Raw genomic sequence first — 23795 nt, 5'->3', positions numbered from 1 at the left:
TAAAGTTCTGCTTAAAGTTAATTGAAAGGCATGAGAAAAAAATCTACTTTTCTGTTTAGCAATAGCTTTATGAACTTTCACCCTTGAAATACCAGATTAGAAACTGTTCTTAAAAATTTTAAATAAAACTCATGAACTTAAACAAAAACCTCTAATGCCCTTGGGTACGTCCTGGCATCTGACTGTAAAGAGAGTCTGTTTTCTTGAAATTAATATTGCTTGTAGCTTCCTCTGAAAATACATGAATCTCAGACTGCTGGTTCCCTTTACAACTCAATTCCACTTTTAATTTACTAACAATCATTGCTAAATTTTCAGAAGTGCCCAGAGTTCTGCATCTATGCATCTGATTTGCATAAGCAATTCTAAGAATACACAAAACAATCAAGTATTTTAGTTTGCCAATGACCAACTGTATAATTGACTGGCAATTTGGAAGCACAACTATGCATATTAAATGTATCAGTGTGCAGGTAAATACTCCTGGAATTGCACAAACATTTTAGAAAGTCAGCCACAAAATACAAACTCAGCTGCTTATTACAAATGTTGGAATGAGCTTCATCATGTCTTCTCACTGAGATTCAGTAGCATGAATGGAAATGTGCATAATATTGAAACATAAAACCATATTTGAATGTTCATAATATATGGCAAAATATTTTAATCTGGTAAGTGAAAGTGAATTATTTTTTTTCTTAATGGGCAAAACTTTTATTTTAAAATATAAAGGGAAAAAAGTAGTTAGGTATCACAACACATCTGTTTGTCTGAAAGCACAGAGTTGGGTAGTCAGACAATTTTGTTTTAGTGGTAGATTACAACAGTATTTATCAATTTAAATCGAAAATAAATGAGAGTGTGCTTTGTTGTTCTTGAGATGGATGATAAGAGATGAAGTACGTATTTTAATATCCTGTTTGATGTTTCTCAAAAAATTAGGTTCTTCCTTAACTTTTTGATTTTATGCACAAAAATTGATGGTATAGTACTTCCAAAAGAAAGGTACACAACATTTGAAGAGACGGCAAATATTCAAACAATAAGTTATTTCCTATTTTCAGAAGGGCTGACACAATCCTCAGTCTTCCACGGAAAAATAGTTCATCTCTTACCCTTTTCTTTTGAAGAGAACTCAATAATTTGAATGAATTAATGTAAAACAATCAGCAAATAGATAAACTATTTTAAAGAAGTCTTAAAGCAATTCAAGGTCTGTTGAGTACTGATAAAGGGTTCTGTGGAGAGGGTGTATAAGGGGAAAATGTGTCAAGTATTCTTCCAACCGCAACAAAGACAGGGAACAGAAGAAAAGCCAACAAGAACCATGGCAAGATATTGGATTTATGGAACAGAAGGTCAGTTTGATAGCACAAATTAATCCTTTTGGTAATGTTTTCCCTTAGGGTTGGAGAAAAAACTTCATGGAAGAAAATGCCTTTTCTCATTAGGTAAGATTTTGAAATGTGAAAGAGTGAAGACATACATTTACAAAACACAAATTCCATCTAATCCATTGCTCAGCCAAATCTGGAACGTCTCTGTGAATTTCAAGATAATATATGGCATTAGCTTTACCTATTGCTTTTTGCTGCCAGCAAATTAATGTACTTAAAAAAGGGAATAATGCTTCTGTTATTTCTGTAGCCTGCAATGCAATTTTGAAATTACACGAGGTGCTTTGCTAGATCATTCTTCTAACAAATGGCTTTACTTAAATCTGCTGTCTTTGAACCTTCAGTGAAACCTCTTCACAAAAGGCCAGTCTAGTTTGTGTGAGAAGCACCATATATACACAGCTCCAGACAAAATAATGAATTGAAAAAAAAAAGAATAAAATGTCTGCAAGGAAGTTCTTGTATCAAAGACCTTTACTCAAACATGTATCAAAGCAACCACTACACAATGACAAATATCACTTATAATTGACTGATCTAATTATAAAGGTAAATTACAGGCTCCTGAAAAAGAAGTGTGTGCTGAAGACACAATAACACAGTGTGGCTGGAAGTGGCTAAATTCTCTACAAAATCTTTCCTATCAGCATCTATTCATGCCTTGAATTATGTTGTTTTTTAATCTCTGCATAACATGCTGCATTTACTTACCCTTAAATTTTGAGGCATTTATATCTACTGCTGACGTGAATGTATTCCAAGAATAGAACATTACAGCAATGCTCTGCGAGACACTTAAGCCATTTGTATATTTATTCTTTAGTTTCTTTGCTTGAACCTTCTAACTGTGAGAGGGCTGGGAAAGTGCAGTCATGAAGAATGAAAGCTTATTTCTTTAAAAAAAAAGTAGAAATGCAGACACTGGATGTAACATTTAAAAAGTTACAGCTTCCTACCTTAAAAACAAACATTTCCCTGCGAAGAATAGCTAGAGTGTTGAAGTTCCCATCACAGATGTTTGGTTTGGCTCCAGGATAGGAAGGTTTATCAACAGTGGGCGGCCGAGGAGGTTTAGGTTGCCTGTCATTTTTCCGAGGGTCTGCTGGAGGGACAGAACGGTGTGGGGGCACTGTTGGCAGAGGTCTTGTTGGTGGTTGGATCTTGTCAGGTGGACCTTAAAAATGTCATCAGGATATTGTTTAGATCACTGTAAATCACACTGCAGAATGTTCAAAAAAAAAAAAAAAAGAAGGAATACTCTGCATTGGCAAAGGAATGGTGTAATATGCCTTTTCCAAATTCTGATCTGTGAAGATAAATTACAATAATGTGTGCTTTAGCTTAAAACCAAAGTATTCGTGAGGAAAAAAATTGCCAGAATTATGATACCTTCCTCCTTTATACCCCAACAGGCTTAAAGACCACAAAATGCACCAAAACTTAATATCACAAGCTGCTTGTAATGTGTACTTTAACAATAATAACACACAGAACAGTTTTAGTGAGAACAAAATTTCATGGGTTATGTAAAATGTGGACAATTCATCCTAACACAGTGTAATAATTCTACAATCAACCCATGTTTTGAACACTCTACTTCCATCCATCCATCCATCCACAGAGCACTTGACAATTATGCAATGAATGATGCCAGTATGTGAAAAATTGCATTGATTATGCACTTCTGGCCAATTGGCCTGCTGCCTTACCACCAATCTATCTTTTCTTGAACTACATCTAATAACATATGCTCCTGAGCAGCTTCTGTAGCTGCCTGTTTGTTTTAAAAGCAACCAAACTCAGAAATAATTCCTTTCTAAGTGCAGAGTTGAAATTTCTCCCCTACCCCTTCAACTATACTGGCTTAAGTTGCTGGACAGGTAAAACTGTGTTCAGACCCAGTGATAGATTTGAAATCTCATATCTTGTGAAACAAAAAAGCAGTCCTGTAGCACTTAAAGACCAACAATATAATTTATTATGTGATGAGCTTTCATGGGACAGACCCACTTCATTAGCTCTGGAAAACTGTTTTGTGAAGATACAGACTAACCTGGCTACCTCTCTGTGACTATATCTTCTGAAGAATGAAGAAAAGAAAAGGTCACAATAAAGTACAATTTCCTAGCTCCCAGAGGGCAAAAAGGCACTTTCTAGGCAAGAAAGTGTCCTGAGATTGGGCATTATAGTTCAGGCACATATGTACATAACAATGTATTGTATAGTTTTAAAAGAATTTTTGAGCCTCATTCGTTATATTTTTCCCTATGAGTTCCGTACAATTGGACACTCATCACCAATGACATTTGATTTTACAGGTGAATGCATTGCAAAAATCTATCCAAACATGAAGAATAGCGTAAAACAATAAAAATCCTCTGTATAACATTTCTATAATAGTTCTGCTGTAAAATATTTGACATATTTTGAATAAGTCATGGTGTGGCACAAAATAAAGATTTTAATGGCGCTTATTTGGGATGATCTGACTACTCCATTCATAATTTTGCTATTTGCAAGTAACATGATTATTTCAGGTTCATTCTGTTAAAAGTCATTATTCCTCAGCATATGATGTACAATGAGTACACTAAAAATCTTCATTCCAGTTCTAAGGCTATTACTGGGTTTAATGATATTTCCCATTTTAAATAGAGGACATATCTCTCGGACCAATAACATCATTTCTGGAAACAAGACAAACTTTGTAAGTCTGCCCATTGCATGTAGCTATCTGCTTAGATTGATTTAACTGCAGTGTCTATTTCTATATAACCCAACTGCCTGCTTTAATCCATGTATAAGATAGTAGGTTAAAGAATATCTTTGTAACCTTAGACAGAAAATGAATTTGGAATGTCTAGTACTTGATCAAAGTAACTAAATTAACTGGGATAAATGTTTACTGATTGAACATAAAAGCTAATTAGAACTACCCTCAGCAAAATTTAATAAGACATTTATTTTGTTCATAATTTTAAGGAGCATGACATTCATAATTTACTCTTAATTAGGCTGTGAGAAATAGTGCAGACCAATGCAGTTACTTTCACAGGTATGAAATTCTTTTCTGACACTGAGTACAAATCAGGAATTAATTTGCAGTAGCTAATATTTGAATGACTCCAAATTCAAATTAAGGTTTCCACATGCAATTTGATAGTCATATCAAGCACACATTTTAGGAATAATAAAATAATATCAGGCATCACCTTTAGGAGTAATAAAGTTCAACAGCATACAGCTGTTAGAGCTTAGTATTTCATATATGGGCAAAATATCCTTCTCTAGACTATGAACTTATGAGATCATGAGAAACAATCTCCTTTGGTTAACCGCACAAAAGAAATTATAACCAACTAAACACTACGGCTAGGTCTACATGTGCCCCTTCCTTTCAAAAGGGGCATATTAATGAGCGGGTTCAAAATATGCTAATGAGGCACAACAATGAATATGCAACACCTCATTAGCATAATGGCAGCCATGACAATTCAAAAGTGCAGCTTTCAAATCGTGTGCAGCTTATGGAGACAGGACCTTCCAAAAGAACCCCCCCCAATTTTCGAAAGCCCTTCTTCCAATCACCAGATAGGAAGAAGGGCTTTTGAAAACTGGGGGGGTCCTTTCGGAAGGTCCCGTCTCCACGGGCAGCACGCAATTCGAAAAGCCGCACTTTCAGATCGCTGCGGCTGCCATTATGCTAATGAGGTGCTGCATATTCATTGCAGTGCCTCATTAGCATCTTTCGAACCTGCTCATTAACATGCCCCTTTCAAAAAGAAGGGGCACGTGTAGACACAGAGTATGGCTATACCTATATTTAGGAAAAACTTTGAAATGGCCATGCTAATAGCCAAATCAAAGAATACTAATGAAACACAATATGAATATTCAGCACCTCAGTAGCAAGCCACCGGCCACGGCACTTCGAAAGTGCCACATTTTACTCATGAGTGACTCATCTACACAGGGGTCCTTTTCAAAAGGACCCTGCAAACATTGAAATCCCCTTATTCCTACCAGCTGAAAAGGACCCCCACGTAGACAAGCCACACGTGAGTGAAACACAGCACTTTTGAAATGCGGTGGCCACCAGCATGTTAACGAGATGCTGAATATTCATTTCAGCACCTCACTAGTATTCTTCAATTTGGCCATTATCGTGGCCTTTTCAAAGTTTTTCCTAAGTGTAGACACAACCTATAGCTACATCTACACGAGCATTCCTCTTTCAAAAGAGGCATGCAAATGAAGGAAATAGAAAATGCAAATGAGGCACAGATTTGCATGCATGACACCTCATTTGCATATCCTTCTTTCAAAAGAAGAAAAGCAGCATAGATGCTGCTCTTTCTAAAGTAATCCTCATCTTAGAAAGAACCCTGCTTCCTATTTTTTTTTTTTAGGAAGATCCTCATCTTCGAAAGAACCCTTCTTCCTATTTTTTTTTTTTTCGTTTTTAGGAAGAAAGGTTCTTTCAAAGACGGGGATTACTTTCGAAAGAGCTACGTCTACACTGCTTTTCTTCTTTCGAAAGAAGGATATGCAAATGAGGTGCCAGATATGTAAATCAATGCCTCGTTTGTATTTTTGATTTCCTTCATTTGCATGCCTCTTTGGAAACAGGAATGCTAGTGTAGACACAACCTATGTCTCCTCTGTGGAATACCCTGAGTATAATACCACTTAATAATACAATATTTAGCATAGCTATATTTGGTTTCTAATCAGAGGTACACCATTATTCTGTGCTAACTCATCTAGCTTTCCTAACAGCAAAAGATCAGTAATAAATGTGACCTTGTTAAAAGTCAGTTTAACCCTGAGAGAACACATACCACTTAGATATTTAAATTGGAAAACTAATGAATGCAAAACCAAATTAGTGAATGTAAATGACATCATTTGCAAATGCAAATGGTATCTACCAGCCACTTCATATTAACATACAGATAGAACAGATTTTTTAGTGGAAGAATGTAAATCCTCCATAAATTTAGCAAAGCAGATTGTTTAATTCTTAATTGTGGATGTCAAGCTTTTTAAAACAAAAGACAGGTTGTACCTCTCAAATCCAGTACTCTCTCATCCATCAAGCTCTGTCATCTGTCAGGACCACAAATGTTCCAGAACAAGGGCGTACCAGGTTGGAGCTTGTGCAGGAGTTCCCTAACCCTGCCCACAGCAGTGCAGGGGCTGGAGATTCCCTTTGCGTACTCTGTGCAGCCCTCTGCCTGCCCTGTGGGGCCAGGGAACATTGCTGGAGTCCTCTCCCAGTCCACAGCAGCCAGGGGAACGCAGGGCTGTCTGGGAGCAGAAACTCTGCACCACCCCTGGTCTGGCAAATTCTCTTATTCTGGACCTGTCAGGTCCCAACTTTGCTGGACAAAGTTGTATTAAAAAAGTTGTCTGTGGAAATGTCAGACTGTCATTTGGAAGCCACAGTTACTTTAAACCAGCAATATGTAAATTGCTCTCTCTCTCACTCTCTCTTTTTCTCCCTCTTTTCAATTAAATTGCTTTCACTGAGGGAGTGTCTAGACTTGCATTCTTCTTTCGAAAGAGGGATGCAAATGACGGAAATCAAAAATGCAAATGAGGTTCATATTTGCATATTTGGCAATTCATTAGCATATTCTTATTTTGAAAGAGCTTCTTTCGAAAGAAGAAAACCAGCGTAGACACTGGTCTTTCCAAAGTAAATCCCATCTTCAAAAGAATCCTTCTTCCCTTTATTTTATGGGAAGAAGGATTCTTTTGAAGACGGGGTTTACTTTCGAAAGAGAAGCATCTACACTGGTTTTCTTCTTTTGAAAGAAGCTCTGTCGAAATAAGAATATGCAAATGAGGTGTCAAATATGCAAATATGAACCTCGTTTGCATTTTTATTTACCTCATTTGCATGCCTCTTTTGAAAGAGGAATGCCCGTGTAGACACACCCTAACTGAATACATTGAAATGAGAAATTATTTATGGTGGACATGTCTATCTTTTTAGGCCACACTAACTGACTATGATACACATTTTAAAAAGCATACATTTTTCCCTGCTACGTTACTTAAGACCTGGGGTTGTTAATAACAAGCATTTGAAATCAGTTTGCTGTATTTGTTGCCTTAAGAGTGGGAGAACAAGAGGGGGTAGTGCTGGACCACAGAACTGCTTTAACTCCCAACCAATTCCTCCAGTTATGTAAGCCACAGTCTTCTGTGGAAGAGAGCTGGTTATGGGTCAGGCTTGCATCTTTTAATAATTTAATAGTTTGGGATCCCTTTACAGATATTCGTTACTAGCAGTTTAAATATTTAAGATTACCGTTCCAGCTGAGTGCAGATTTAGATTCAAGTTGCAAATAGTGTGAGACTAAATAGGAGAGCTTCATTAAAATCCATGTCTTTCTCATAGCAAGAAATCAAGGCCTCTGGGACTTCGGCTGTCAGAGCTTATCTTCAAGTATGTTCTTAAGCGAACAATTTAATATATGTAATAAAAAGGACATACCGTATATCTTCTGAATGCCCTGTAAATCATCACTAGGTAGTTTGAAGTTGTCAGTTTCCATATATTGGTAAAATGGAGCCATGATTGCAGTGGGGTCATTAGAATGCTCCAAGCCTAGAGCATGACCCAGTTCATGCACTGCAACTAAAAACAAATCATTTCCTATGGAAACAAAAAGAAGAACTGCTTTAGCATAATATGTCCAATAAAGTAATGCAAATACAGAATCCTGAATGCTAAATAATATTTTAGTGTGTTCACAATTTACCAAAAAATTAAGAACCAGAATGTAAATGAAACATACAGGGAACACTAGAAAAGCGGTAGACAATTTTTTTTCATTTAAACAAGTCAAGAATTATTATCCTGTATGATGAAGAAATGCTGTGACTATTTAATGGATTGAAAGGTCTCTATTCATCTTTGTTCATATAACCTTGTGAAGCATATACAGTACAGAAACACATTACTGTACACAAGTCTTGAGAGGCATGACTAACTTTCATACTGTTTCAAATTCTAACAAAATCCTACCATGCGACTGAACAAAAGCATCTGTATTGGAAAGTAGGCTTGAGTTCAAAAGGAAAATTTTGCTATCTTAAGTGGTAAACTTCATAAACTGCAGACTACCTATTTAGGAAATGTCTTACAAGAGACTGAGGACAGTCAGACCCCTGCTGATGACCTATAGATGGTGTTCATTTTTGAATCATCATAAATTAAATTATTAGGAGGATAAAGAAAAAGGTAGCTCTCTTACTAATTCTTTCAAACCATGATGTCACTGCTATGTACATATTTTACGGTGAGGTCTTAATAGATCCCTCACTGTGTGATCTGTTTATAGAAATAAATGGTTATATAAAATTAGTGCATTTTATTCTAAGTAAGTTTCAATAATACAGTATGTTAGCATTTCTCTGTCGTAAAAAGAAAAGATCAAAATCATTTAATTGAATTGTTACATAACACTCCTTGGTTAACTCACCAAGTGTCACTTACTAGAAAACAAAGAAGGCATTCTGTTTGTGTATTTTTGAACACCCTCAAAAGAAGTCAGAGATGTGTTAACTTATGTAACTTAACGTATTCCCCTCCGCATAGCAACAATCCATTGCTATTGCAAAGAGATGCAAATAATTAGAAATGCTGATTATTGGAATTATTGCAGCCTTGCTAAAAACTACAGATATGGGCCCAGAATTCAGCAGTTCCACCAGAGCAGGATCAGAACTATACATTGTCTCTTGTTTAATCATCTTTCTCCCCCTCCTCAAAAATTACTCTGTATTTCTTCATGTTTTCTTTTTGAAATAAGAGACTAAAGCCCTAATTCTGCAAACAGACTCAATGAAAACAATGAAACTACTCGTGAAGCAGAAGCGTGAAGTGTCTCCAGTATCTGGCTTCTTGTAGCAACATCACCAACAACAGAACTAGAATGAATGTGAGATATAAGCCAAAGCAGAGGAAAGGAAATGCCCAGAGGAAGCACTCATCACTTCATCATGTGGAATACAAGGTTTTTGGAGCAGTTCCCTGATTCTCCATGTATTGCTATAGTACCTAGAACTTCCAGGTGCTATGGTAATATACATTATAAATCATAGAAGAGATACAAATTGGGTGGAATAATATATTTCACTGGACCAACTTCTGTTGGGGAAAGAGACAAGAGTTTCAGCTACTCTGTGTACCTGAACCATACGTCTCTCTCACCAACTGAAGTTGGTTCAATAAAAAACTACTGCCACACCTGCCTTGTCTCACTAATATACTGAGACCAACATGGCTATGAATATGCTGCAAAAATAATAATGATAGGAGTTCCTTTTCCTTTGCTTTTGCCACTCCCCATTTCCCTGCTCCCAAAAAACACCTGCTGGGAATCTAGCCCCCAACTGTAGTGACTTCCCATCTAAAAGGGCCTGTACTTCCATCTTACCTCACAAATTCCCATGTTGCAAGAGTTTGTCATATCACCTACTGTTCCTGGAATCTCTTCAAGAGGAAAGGGTTTCATAACATGAAGGAGGGCAGAATGTTAATAAGGATGTTAGTGCTGAACTTGTCAGTATTATCTGTCTAGTCTCAGGGCACTGAGGGCTAGGCCCACCTTCACAGGGGCTGGGAGATGGGGCAAGACGGTCACTTGCACTGGGGCCTGGTGTTTCAAAGGAGTATGGACCTCCCACTGCCACTGCTGCTACTGTGCTAGTGGCCGGAGTCCCTGACTCCTTTGAAATGCCACAGAAGCATTACTGCACTGCTCTGTGTGGCTCTGAGTGCTGGGGGAGGGCCCTCAGTCCCAGTCCTTATGTCTAAGCCTCCGCCAGAGGTGTGGATCACCCCTCGCCCCCAGCCAAGGCTGTCGACCTTGCTGCTCAGTACAATTCAGCAAAACACAATCGTGCACTGCAAATGGCAGAAAGTTTTCTTCAAGGAGACAGACTGGGGAGCAAAAATAAGGAAAATGCTCTCCTCCACCACAACTCACATACACCTGCAAATCTTCTTGTCTCTTCTGCCCGTGGAAAAGAAAACCAGAGAAATACTGAATCTGTACAAATATGTCCAACCAGTATGTAACACCGGTTTTCAAAACAGGGCAGAAAAACAAATCAAGTGACTAACTAATCAACCAACCAACCAAGCAAACACACACCCAAACAACCAAAAATATCCCAAACAATTACATCCAAAACTAGCATGAATAAGAAATACTTTTAAGCATCAAATTGATAGCGTACTCAAGTTTTTCAAACTTTTTCTGTTGTTGCCATGTACAATAACTCTTTTCCTGAGTATTTATGACATGAACACTTGCTGTTAAACATTTTCATGATATAGGAAACTGTTATGGAGTCAAAAAAATGACAAAAATGTAGGTCTTAAAGGGGACCCTAAAAGTCATCTAGTCTTTCCCTCTGAGCTGTGGTGGGACCAAGTAAATTCAGACCGTCCTTGACAGTGGTTGTTTAAGTTTTTATATATTTTCAATGATGGAGCTGCCATAGCATCCCTTGGAAACCTATTCCAGACCTAGACTACTGTTATAATTAGTAAGTCCCAGAGGGGTAGCCATATTAGACTGTAGCTTCACAAAAAACAAGCAGTCCTGTAGCACCATAGAGACTAATACATTTTGTCTGAATTTCCCTGAATATTCCTTGCGGCAGATTAAGTCCATTGATTCTTGTCCCATCTTCAGTGGATGTGGGGAACTAATCACCTGTTGCTTATAACAACACTAAGGCTATGTCTGCAATTGCCCCAAGGGGGCAGGGGCATGGTAATCAGGGTGATGGGAGATATATTAATGAAGTGCTGTGATCATATGAAGCACTTAACTAAGCAAATTCTCCCCCGCGGCAACTTGGAAACATCGAACTTCAACATGCTGGCATTACATGTACTTGGCATTTGGGGAGTAAAGGCACTTCGAAGTAGTGAAGTGCCTGCAGCTACACGGCACGCTGGCACATCAAAGTTTGACACTTCAAAGTTGCCGCGGGGGAGAATTTGCCTAATGAAGTGCTGCATATGCATCACAACAGTTCATTAGTAATCTTCCATTACCCTGATTACTGTGCCCCCTTCAAGTGTAGACATAGCCTAAATGTATCTGGAGACTATCAGGCACCCCTTCAGGTTTTTTTTCCCCCCCTCAAGACTAAACATGTTGGCTATGTCTACACTAGCACACTACATCGAAGTAGCCTATTTCAAAGTAAGAACATCGAAATAGGCTACTTCAACGCGTATCGTCTACACATCCTCCGGGGTTGGTGCGATTGACATTCAACGTCGAAGTAGTGATGGGGAACATTGAAAGGAGCCGCCCCGGAAGGAAATGCGGAGTGTCCACACACACAAGTGCTCCCCATCGAAATAAGGGGCCAGCAAAGCCTGCAGACGGGGTCACAGGCTGGACTAGCCTTTCTGGGGCAACAGCAAGCCACTCCCTTAAAGGGCCCCTCCCAGACACACTTGGCCTGCAGAGCACAAGGTCTCCAGAGCTGAAACAAGTTGCAGACCCCATGCACACAGCATGGACCTCCCCCCCTGCAGCTGCAGCAGCAGCAGTCAGAAGCCCTGGGCTAAGGGCTGCTGCACATGGTGACCACAGAGCCCCGCAGGGGCTGGACAGAGCGTCTCTCAACCCCTCAGTTGATGGCCGCCATGGAGGACCCCGCTATTTCAATGTAGCAGGATGCAGATCGTCTACACATGCCCTACTTCGACGTTGAACGTCGAAGTAGGGCGCTATTCCCATCTTCGGATAGGAATAGTGATTTTGATGTGTCGCTGCCTAACATCAATGTCAGCATTGAAATAGCGCACGGAGCGTGTGGACGCAACGCGTGCTATTTCGACGTTGCGCCAGATACTTCGAAGTAGCCAGCCAGTGTGTATGCACCCATTGAGTTTTTTTAAACTTCTCCTCAAAGGTCAGGTATGTAAAACAGTTTTACCTTTTCTGTTGCTTCCCTTGTGACTCTCTGCTTTACTGAACTGTGGTGTTCAGAACCGGACACAGTGTTGAGCTGAGGTGTCATAAGCGATGCATACTTGGGAACAATTACTTTCTGTCTTGTTAATATACACTAGAATGATATTAACCTGTTCCCCTGCTGCATCACATTATTGACTCATGTTCAATATATGATCCAGCACAATCCCTAGATCCTTTTCAGCACCACCTATTCCATTATTCCGCACTTCTTAGTTGTGCACGTGTTCTTCCTTCCTTCCACTTTGTCTTCACCAACTTTAATTTTGTTCAGTTCATACCAATTCTCAAGTTTGTCCACATCCTCCAGAGTACCTGCTAACCCTCCCAATGTGGTGTCATCGGCAGAGTCCACACTCCATTATCCAAGTCAGTTATGAAAATACTGAACAGTTCCCAAACTGAGATGATCCCTTTAGGCCCTCGTGAGATATGGCTTCCCAGTTTGACATCAAGTGATTGATAATTACACTCTGAGCATGGTCTTTCAAACAGTGGTACATCCGCCTTACAACAATTTCATCTAGACCACATTCACCTAGTTAGCATGTGAAAATGTTATGTAGGACTGTGTTAAAAGCCTTATCAAATTGAAGATATGTCACATCTATTGCTTCCCCTATATGCACTGGGTCAGTCAAAGAAGAAAATTAGTTGGTGTGGAATGATTTGTTCTTGACAAGTACATGCAGACTGTTGTTTATAGTTTACAATAATGTTAGTCATGGAGGTCACGGCAGTCATGGATTCTGTGTTTCTGATGCACCCTCATAATTTCTTTGGCTTCATCTGTCTGTGGCTGAAGCCAGCACCAGAGTTTGGAGCTGTGCATCATCCATTCCCTCCGTTGCTCCCAGGTCTGGAGACGGGACTGTGTGCTTTCCCTGTGGCTGATGTTGGGACTTGGGCTTCTCCCTTGTGGCCATAGCCAGAGTGGGAGCTGGAGCTAGGCACCCTCCATGACTATAGTTGGGGCTGGAGCTTGGGCTATGCACCCTTCCCCACAACTTCAGCTGTGATCAGAGTCAGAGGTGCACACCCATTTATTCTTGTGGCTGAGGCTGTGCTCCCTACAAGGGCAGCAGGACACCCACCATCAGGCTTCTACTGACACCTCCCCACCCTTTGCAACTCCCAGACCCATCACTGGTTGTTTTTAGTAACATCACAGACTGGTCAAAGGTTCCTGGTAATTTTTGTTTATTTCCTTCCCCCGTCCATGACTTTACTAAAAATCACTGAGACAAAATCTTTACCTTACTTGGAACCCTATTTCTGGTGCTGACACACTGATTATTTAATCATTTGTTCCATTATCTTTTCAGCTGTCAAAATTAGGTTGACTAGTCTATAATTTCCTGTGTCCTCTCTGTCCCCTTTTTGAGTATTGGTACTATGTTCGTGTAGGGAATGTGGCAGAAGGAACGCAAGGCTGCTGAAGGCTGGGAGGAATGTGTCTCCCAGAGATCATTTGCATGAGAATGCAAAGGTGTGCATGTGTGATACCTTTCCAGGCAAAGCCTAATGGGTAGCAAGTAAGCCATGAGATTTGGTTTATTGTAAACATGTAGTTGTAAAATCACAATTTAAGCTGACAGTGAGGGAGTTGTGAGATCTCACCAGTGCTCTGGGTTGTTGTGGGGGACAGGGCAGTCGTCATAGCTGCATAAGACATGATTACACAGGGCTCCCTGGTTTAATGCATTGTAAAGGAGGAGGGGAGGGGTACTGGTTGAGTCAGCTTGCTGAGTGCCTTGGCCATATAGCTGTAAGACCGGTTTGACTAACCCTCCCCACCTGTTGAAAGCTAGAGCTGGATACTAGGGTCTTTGTGAAGCCCCACACTAGAGCTATCAAGAGCTGAAATCACAGAGTGGCAGCTGAGGCCACACAGGGCTGAAATCACAGGGTTCTGCCTTGGGGCGATCCCAAGCAGTGGGGTTAGGAGCGGTGGTGGATGACAGCGGCCGGTAGGAGTGGTGGTGGGCAATGGCGGGTGGCTGGTAGGAGGACTGGGGGACGATGGTGACCAGCGGGTGGCCGGTAGGAGCGGCAGCGGACTGGTGGGTGGCTGGTAGGAGGAGTGGTGGATGCTGGCAGGCAGCCAGTTGGAGGAGCGGCGGATGATGGCGACCAGCGGGCAGCTGGTAGGAGCGGCGGCGGACGACGGCGGGTGGCCGGTAGGAGGAGCGGTGGATGACGGCGACTGGCTGGTGGCAGCAAGGGGAGGCTGCAGACAAGTGGACAGCTAGTACTGCCCTGGTGATGTATCTGTGGGTTTTGGGTTTGGGACTGCACCGCAGAAGGTACACCCTGTAACTGTGTGTGGGGTAAAGGGCCAAGAGCCCCAGCAAGAGACTTGGTTCTACTGCAAAAAGGGATGGTATCTTGATAAAGGGGTTTGTCTCTTCTTTGCTTAGATATACTGCATCTGTCACTGTAACCTTGGGATAGGTTATGGTCATTAAACAAGCCATTTCTATCTCAGACTCTGTGCTTGCGAGGGGGGGAGAACCGCCTTACAGGCACCCAGCACGGGGGTGAAATTGTCCCAGGCCACTGGGTGGGGGCGCGAGCTGGTTGGTTGTATCCTTGACAGGAAAACCCCACAGGAGTTGAACCCGGCCCTTCTGGCAGACATCTGGCATTAATAGAAGGGTTACATTGGCAATTCTCCAGTGCTCAGGGACCTCACCAATCCTCAGGAGGTCTCAAAGGTAACTGCTAGTGCTTTTGCTCTTCTGATTTGAATACATCTAACTTATCAAATAGACTAACCTCTTTCCCCCACCCCATTTTGGTTTACATTCACTCTTGTTAATCATTGTGTTGAATATATGGTCACCTTTAAACTTTTTAGTTACAACTGAACCAAAATAGGCATGAAGTATTTCAGCTTTTTGATGTCATCAGTTATTAGCTCTTCTGCCCTTCTAAACAGAAGACTAACACTTTCCTTTGTCTTTCTCTTTCTTTTCATGTATTTAGAGGATGTCTTCTTGCCTGTAATAGCCCTATGGCTTTTATGTAACTCATTTTAAACCTTAGCCTTTCTGATTTTGTTCCTACATGCTTATGTCATTCATTTGTACTACACCTTAGCAATTTGTCAATGTTACCACTTTTTGTAGGATTCCTGTTTGATTTTCTGGTCATTAAAAGCTCCCAGTGGAGACACAGAGGCCTTTCTCCATTCTTTCTACCTTTCCATCACTTCAGGATACTTTATAGCCGTGTCTCTAATATTGACTCCTGGAGAAAAAGCTAACTTACCCAAACTAATTTTCCCTTAGATTTTCTTCCCATGGGATCTTGCTTACTAGTGCTTTCAGTTTCTGAACGTCTGCTTTTTTGAATTCCTTCTTCCTTATTTTACTACTCTCAGAACATAAGAATGTCCTTAGTAGGTCAGACAAAAGGTCCATCCAGCCCAGTATCCTGTCTGACAACAGTGGCCATTGCCAGGTTCCCCAGAGGCAGTGAACCAAACAGGTAATGATCAAGCACACTCTCTCCTGTCATCCATCTCCAGTCTCTGACAAACAGAGGTTAACGGTAACAGACAGAAAGCCGTGCTAGTCTATATACTATCAAAAGAAAAAAAGCAGTCAAGTAGCACTTTAAAGACTAACAAAATATTTTGTTTATTTTGTTAGTTTTTAAAGTGCTACTTGACTGCACTTTTTGTTTTGATAGAGGTTAATGGGTTACCATTCCTTAACCTCCCTAGTGAATAGCCATTAAATGGACCTAAACTCCATGAATTTATCTAGCTCTTTTTAATACCCTCTTATAGTCCTAGCCTTCACAACCTCCTCTGGCAAGCTGCTCCACAGGCTGACTTTGCACTGTGTGAAGAAGAACTTCACTTTATTTGTTTTAAACCTTCTGCCCATTAATTTCATTTGGCGTCACCTAGTTCTCATATTACGGGAACAAGTAAATGACTTTTCCTTGTTCATTTTCTCCACACCACTCATTATTTTATATATCTCTATCACCCTTTTTTATATATCATATCCCCCTTAGTCTCCTCTTCGCTAAGATGAAAAGTCCTAGTCTTTTTAATCTCTCTTCATATGGGATTCGTTTCAAACCCCTAATCATTTTAGCTGCCCTTTTCTGAACCTTTTCTAATGCCAATATATCTTTTTTTTGAGATGAGGAGACCACATCTGTATGTAGTATTCAAGATAAGGGTGTACCATAGTTCTATATAAAGGCAATAAGATATTCTTCATCTCATTCTCTGTCGCTTTTGAATAATTTCTAACATTCAGTGTGCTTTTTTGACGACCACTGCACACTGCGTGGATGTTTTCAGAGAACTGTCCACAGTGACTCCAAGATCTCTCTCCTGATTAGCTGTAGCAAATTAGCCCCCACCATACTGCATGCAAAGTCGGGGTTATTTTTTCCAGTGCACATTACATTTATCCGCACTATATTTCATTTGCCATTTTCTTGCCCAATCACTTAAGTTTTGTGAGATCTTTTTGAACTTCTTCGTAGTCTGCTTTTGTCTTAATTATCTTGAACAGTTTAGTGTCACCTGCAAACTCTGCCACCACATAGTTTACCCCTTTCTCCAGATCATTTATGAAAAAGTTGAATAGGATTGGTCCTAGGACTGACCCTTGGGGAATGCCACTAGCTACCCATCTCCATTCTGAAAATTCACCATTTATTTCTTTGTTTCTGGTCTTTTAGCCACTTCTCAATCCATGAAAGGATCTTCTCTCTCATCACTTGACAACTTGATTTGCATACAAGTCTTTGGTGAGGGATCTTCTCAAAGGCCTTCTGGAAACCTAAGTACACTATATCTATAGGATCCCCCTATGTTTGTTGACCCCTTTAAAGAACACTAATAGATTAGTAGGACATGATTTCCCTTTACAGAAACCATGCTGACTTTTGCCCAAGCAATTGTGTTCTTCTATGTGTCTGACAATTTTATTCTTTACTACAGTAAACCCTCGATTAATGGACTAATAGGGGAGGGGTGTCCGTTAAAACTGAAAGTCCGTTAAATACAAGGGTTTAATGCCCACCCTCCCCAGCCCAGCTCCCCCAGCTCTCTCTCCTCAGTCCCCTCTAAAAACACTGACAACTCACCAGAGCTGCCTGTGCTACTGGAGGAGCCACTGGATCCCACCATGCAGCCAGAGAAGCCCCACAGCCGAAGCTGCCGGCCTACCATGTATGGCTGAGACTCCGCCACACAGCTGGAGCTGATGGGCCCTGCCGTCTGGCTAGAGGAGCCCTGCTGCTGACAGAGGCACCACACATGGGGTGGGGCGCATACACAAGTTCTGTCTAACCACGTATGGGCCCCACCCCTGGTGGGAGGAGCACATGGTGGCTCCAGCAGTGGTGGGGAACAATGTGGGGCCTGGCGGAGGTCCACTGGTCCCAAAGTCCGCTAAATTGGGGTCTGTGAAATTGAGGGTTTATTCTACTATTTCAACTAATTTGTCTGGTACTGACGTCAGCCTTACTTGCCTGTAATTGCTGGGATTTCCTCTAGAGCCCTTTTTAAATATTGGTGTTACATTAGCTATCTTCCAATCACTGGGCACAGAAGCTGATTTAAAGGATAGATTACAAACCACAGTTAATAGTTCCATAATTTCACATTTGAGTTCTTTCAGAACTCTTGGGTGAATGTCATCTGGTCGCAGTGACTTGTTACTGTTAAGTTGATCAATTAGTTCCAAAACCACCTCTAATGACACCTCAATCCGGGACAGTTCCTCAGATTTCTCACCTCCAATGAATGGCTCAGGTTTGGGAATCTCCCTAATATGCTCAGCTGTGAAAACTGAAGCAAAGAATTCATTTAGTTTCTCCGCAATGGCTTTATCGTTTTTGAGTGCTCTTGAGGTATATTGATCATCCAGGGTTCCCACTGGTTGTTTAGCAGGCTTTCTGCTTCTGATGTACTTTAAAACATTTTTTATTACTTTTTCAGTTCTTTAAACTTCTTTTTGGTGTTTCTTATTTCATTTTTACACTTAATTTGACAATGTTTATACTCCTTTCTATTTTCTTCACTAGGATCTGACTTCTACTTTCAAAAAGATGCCTTTTTATCTCCCACTGCTTCTTTTATGTGGTTGTTAAGTCACAGTGGCTCTTTTTTGGGTCTTTTTTTTTAATTTGGGGTATAAATTTATATTGCGTCTCTTTTATAGTGTCTTTGAAAAGTTTCCATGCAGCATGCAGGGATTTTACTTTAGTCACTGAACCTTTTAATTTCTGTTTAACTAACCTCCCCATCTTTGTGTAGTTCCCCATTCTGAAATTAAGTCTCATGGGCTGTGGCCACACTTGGCTAAAACTTTGAAATGGTTGTGCAAATTGCCATTTCGAAGATTAGTAATGAGGCACTGAATTGAATAGTCAGTGACTCATTAGCATTAGGACGCTTCCGGCCGCTTTTGAATGCTCGCGGCTCGGCATGTCTACGTGGCGGTCCTTTTCGAAAGGACCTTAGACCTTTTGAAATCCCCTTATTCCCCTCAGCTGAGAGGAATAAGTGGATTTCGAAAGGTGTGGGGTCCTTTTGAAAAGGACCCCCGTGTAGCCATGCCAAGCCGCAAGCATTCGAAAGCGGTGCTTTTGAAGTGCCATGGCCAGAAGCGTCCAAATGCTAATGAGGCGCTAAATATTCAATTCAGTGCCTCATTAGTAATCTTCGAAATGGCCATTTGCATGGCCATTTTGAAGTTTTGGCCAAGTGTGGCCACAGCCATGGTGTTGGACTGCTGAGATGTTCTTCCCAGCAGAGGAATGTTAAATTTTATTACATTATGGTCACTATTTCCAAGCGGACCTCTTATAGTTAACACTCGGACCAGATCCTGCCTTCTACTAAGTACTAAATCGAGAATTGCATCTCCCCCTGTCAGTTCCTCTACCAGCTGCTCCAAGAAGCAGTCATTTAAGGTATCAATAAATTTTATCTCTGCATCTTGTCCTGAGGTGACATGTACCCAGTCAATATGTGGATAATTGAAATCCCCTAGTATTATTGAGTTTTTTATTTTGTTAGCCTCTCTAATCTCCGTTAATATTTCATAGTCACAATCACTATCCTGGTCAGGTGGTCGATAATATATCAATACTGCTGTAGTCTTATTAGAGCATGGAATTAATATCCATAGGGATCCAGATGATCATGGCCCCGAGGACAGCAGTGGCATGTCCCTCAGAAGAGTCCATCAGCCCCTACCCCCCAGCAGGACAGCACCATGCCCCATCCCTGGGGATGGGGGGAACGGAACCTAGAAGTCCCCCCGGGGAGCGGACAGCACACCCATCATCATCATCATCATCTCTGGGGGGGACGGGGATGGGGAACCAGCAGCAGAGGGGTGGGGGGACAAGGGCCACGGGTCAGGGCCCAGACTAATGGCTGTCTCCACTCTTCCCCCCTATTCTGCAGCTGCACCATCTGAGGGCCCTGAGAGAACAGGCGCTGTGTCTGTTGTGCCGGACAGCCCACTCGGGCCATCGCAGCAGGCCAGCCCAGCAGCAGAGCCCGGACCGGCCCCAGGAGAAGCCCGACAGCGCCAGAGCCATCCCCAGGCATCCGCTGACCCCCAGCTCCTCGCCATCCTCCGGCATCAGCTGGAGGTGTCTGAGCTCCACCTGCAGGAGCGAACGCTGGCCTGGCGCCAGGAGGCTTGGGGGGCTTTCATGCGGACCTTTGAGCGGCTCACGGAGCACTTGGCCCCCTCTGTCACTCCACCTGCCGTCACTCCAAGCTGCCCTCCACCAGCAGCTGTCCTGGAGCCTGCCGCTGAGGGGGACTGCGGGCCTCAGGACCTGGCCCGGCTGTATCAGCCGGTTCTCCCAGCCCCCATCCAGCCTCGACGGGGCCTCCAGCCCAGACGTGGGTCACGCCCCCCCATGCCAGGCTCTGGACAATAGGGGTGAAGGGCCAAGGACGTTGCCCCCCTTCTTTGTACCCATTCTCCCCATCTTTGTAAATAGTTTATTTGTTCCACCCCCCTTTAGTAGCTGCCCCCCCATGTACATAGTTCCCCCATTCTTTAATGTTGAGTTCATTGTTTTATTTGAAAAAAAAGGTGTTGGTTTATTTACAAAAGAAGTGTGTGGGTGGTGTGTGCTCTCTGGTGCTCAGTGGTGGGGGCGTGGGCATGGGCCCTGGTACTGCTGTGGGGGATGTGTGGGGGGGTGGGTGGCTCACCAGCAGCTGGCCCTGCCAGCGTTGACCCCGCAGCCTGCTCAAAATGGGCCCGCAGGGCCTCCCAGACCCGGATCCCCTCAGGGTCGACCTGGCGACTAGGGGCAGCGGGTGTCTGGGCGTCAGCCCTGCCAGCCTCCACAGCCCAGCCCTGGAAGAAGGCCTCTCCCTTGCTCTCCACCAGGTTGTGGAGTGTGCTGCACGTGCCCACAACCTGGGGGATGTTGAAGAGCCCTGCATCCAGGGAGGTGAGGAGACACCTCCAGCGTCCTTTGAGGTGGCCGAAAGTCCGCTCGACCACCTGGTGTGCATGGTTCAAGCGAGTGTTGAACCGCTCCTGGGTGGCACTGATATGGCCCGTGTAGGCGCGCATGAGCCAGGGCCGGAGGGGGTATCCCGCATCTGCGACGAGGCAGAGGGGCATGGTGGTGTCCCCCAACGGGATCTCTGGGGGATGTAAGTCCACGCCTCCAGCCGGCGGCACAGGCCTGAATTTCTGAACACCCGGGCGTCATGGGTGCTGCCAGGCCAGCCAACATAAATGTCCAAGAAGTGGCCCCGGCTGTCCACCAAGGCCTGGAGGACCACGGAATGGTAGCCCTTCCTATTCAGGAAACATCCTCCGCTGTGCTCTGGGGCACGGATGGGGATATGGGTCCCATCTAGAGCCGCAAAGCAATTACGGAATCTCAGGCTAGCAAACCCCACGATGGCGGAATCCGGGTCCCCAAGGCGCACGAGCCCGTGGAGGAGCAGGGCATTGATTGCGTGGACCACCTGCAGGGGAAGGACATAAGAAAGCACCCGTGAGGGGTATACAGGGTGTGTCTGGCCCTCTCCCCAGGCTTCCCCTCCCCCCAGAGCTCCCTCTCCCAGGCTCCCCGTCTTCCCCGAGCTCGCTCTCCTCCTCGGGCTCCCCACTTCCCCTGGGTCCTCTTACCTCCATGACAACAGCCCCGACGGTGGCCTTGTCCATGCCGAACTGCTGCCCTACGGATTGGTAGCTGTCTGGAGTGGCCAGCTTCCAGACAGTGATGCCGACCCATTTCTCAACAGTGAGGGCATGTCGCATGGGGGGTGTCCTGGTGCCATAAGGCAAGGGTGAGCCACTGGCAGAGCTCGAGGAATGTCTTCTGGCTCATCCGGAAATTCCGGAGCCAGAGGTCGTTGTCCCACTCACCAAGCACCAGCCGCTCTCACCAGTCCATGCTAGTGTGGTACCTCCATAGCCGGCGGCGTGTCCAGCGGGGGGAGGCTGGGAGGGCAGCAAGGTCTGGGGCTGCTGCTTCATCCCACGAGGACAGCTCATCTTCCTCAAATAAAAGATGCTGAGCTGCCTCCTCCATGGCACTGAGCAGGGCGGCCACTGGTCCAGGGTACACATACTCCTAGGGGTTATTCAGAGATCTTCCATGCTCATTTGGATATTTGCTTCATTTTGTAACAGGCTACATAAAAGCACTCAAACAGTACAAAATAAAATTGCATACAATGACTTGTTTATAAGTTTTATTACGCTATGTACTGAAAAATAAACACTGTGTTTATACTGCAATCGTTTCATTTATAATTATCTGCTAAAATGGGAAAATAAGCAATTTTTCAGTAACTGTGGGTTGTGACAATTTTGTATTTTTATGCTGTATTTTGTAAACAAGTCATTTTTAAATGAGGTGAGTCTTCAGGACACACAAGGCAAATTAGACTCCTGAAGGGGATACAGAATCTGGAAAGGTTGAGAACACTGCTGCACCAGACTCACCAACCTAGTAGTCTATATGCCACTGTAGGGGACAGAGCACCATACGCAGCAGGCCCAAGTTATAGTCGCACTGATAACACTATTTCAGTACAAATCATGGCTCTAACTTAAATAATTCTACCCTCATAAAATCTGCAGGAGCATCAAGCTTATAGGTTGGTTGAATTTCACGTAAAGTCACTGAAAGGTTTGTGGATGATAGCAAGCTGGAAGGGGTCGCAAGTGCTTTGGAGGATAGGGTCGAAATTCAACATGGTCTGGCAAAACTAAGAAACTACCTGAGGTAAATAGGGTGCAATCCAACAAGGGCAAATGCAAAGTACTCCATTTTGGAAGGAACAATCTGTTTCACACATTCAAAATAGGAAATGATGGTTTAGGAAGAAGTAGTGCAGAAAGGGATCTACGGGTCAAGCTAAATACGAGTCAACAGTCTGACGCTGTTGCAAAACCAACAAACATACATCATTCTGGGATGTATTAACAGGAGCGTTGCAAGCTAGACACGAGAAGTTATTCTTCTGATCTACTCTACACTGATTAGGCGTCAGCTGGGCTATGCCTACACTACAGTTATGTCAAGATAACTGTTATTTCAAAATGACTTTGCTAGCATCTGCACTATGCATGCACAATTTCAAAATAAATAAAATTGCAATAGCTGGTACGTTATTTCAAAATCAGGAACCCTCATTGCAGGAAGAGTCACGTCTATTTTGAAATAGGCGCCATTAAGACGTAGAATGGAGCTATTTTGAAATAAGCCATAATGGCGCCTAAAGGGAAGAAGGGGCTTTTGAAGTCTGGGGGGGTCCTTTTGGAAGGCCCCTGTCTACACAAGCAGTGCGCGTTTCAAAAGCGGCACTTTCGAAACATACACAGCTGCTGTCATGCTAATGAGGTGTTGCATATTCATGGCAGTGCCTCATTAGCATCTGCCAAAGTGGCTCACTAGCATACCACTTTTCAAAGGCGGGGTAACGTAGCTACAGTCTTAGGGCTGTCTGAACTAATCATTTTAACTAATGTACATATCTTGACTGTTAGTCCCGAACTGATCATGATTGTTATGAATTTGTTGCAATTAAAGAGGAATTGTTTTTAGCAACAAATCTGATTCTTTCACAAGATTTCCTAAACTAGTAATCCTTCAAGTATCTGAAGTTCAAAATCTGGCCACTGATCTATGTAACTGGTCCCCTACCCTATATCCTGACATTTTGGTTTTATTCTGTGAGTGGATGTCCCTCATCTTTGCAAATAGGAGCAAAGCTGAAGGAAATACTGAGATGCAGGCTGCATGAGAGTATGGAGAGTATTTTCACAAGAGAGAAAAATGACACTGGATAATGGTATATTTTAAACCTTTTCCATCTTAGTCAAGGCATTTTATTTGCCTC

General features: G+C 42.8%; 1 protein-coding gene across 2 annotated transcripts in view; it reads right to left on the bottom strand.

Moving 5' to 3' along the window:
* Positions 1-23795, bottom strand: part of MMP16 (matrix metallopeptidase 16) — a 286894-nt gene that overhangs the window by 84898 nt on the left and 178201 nt on the right. For both annotated transcript variants that reach the window (XM_074986986.1, XM_074986987.1), the window contains 2 exons: positions 7903-8064; positions 2354-2571 (listed from right to left, as the gene is read on the bottom strand). In XM_074986986.1, coding sequence (XP_074843087.1) covers positions 2354-2571; positions 7903-8064 — 380 coding nt within the window. The remainder of the gene's footprint in view (positions 1-2353; positions 2572-7902; positions 8065-23795) is intronic.

This window comes from Carettochelys insculpta, chromosome 2 (assembly GCF_033958435.1).
Source record: "Carettochelys insculpta isolate YL-2023 chromosome 2, ASM3395843v1, whole genome shotgun sequence".
Lineage (NCBI taxonomy): Eukaryota > Metazoa > Chordata > Testudines > Carettochelyidae > Carettochelys > Carettochelys insculpta.
The sequence above is the reverse complement of the archived record's forward strand: the minus strand, read 5'-3'. Positions and strand labels throughout refer to the sequence as shown.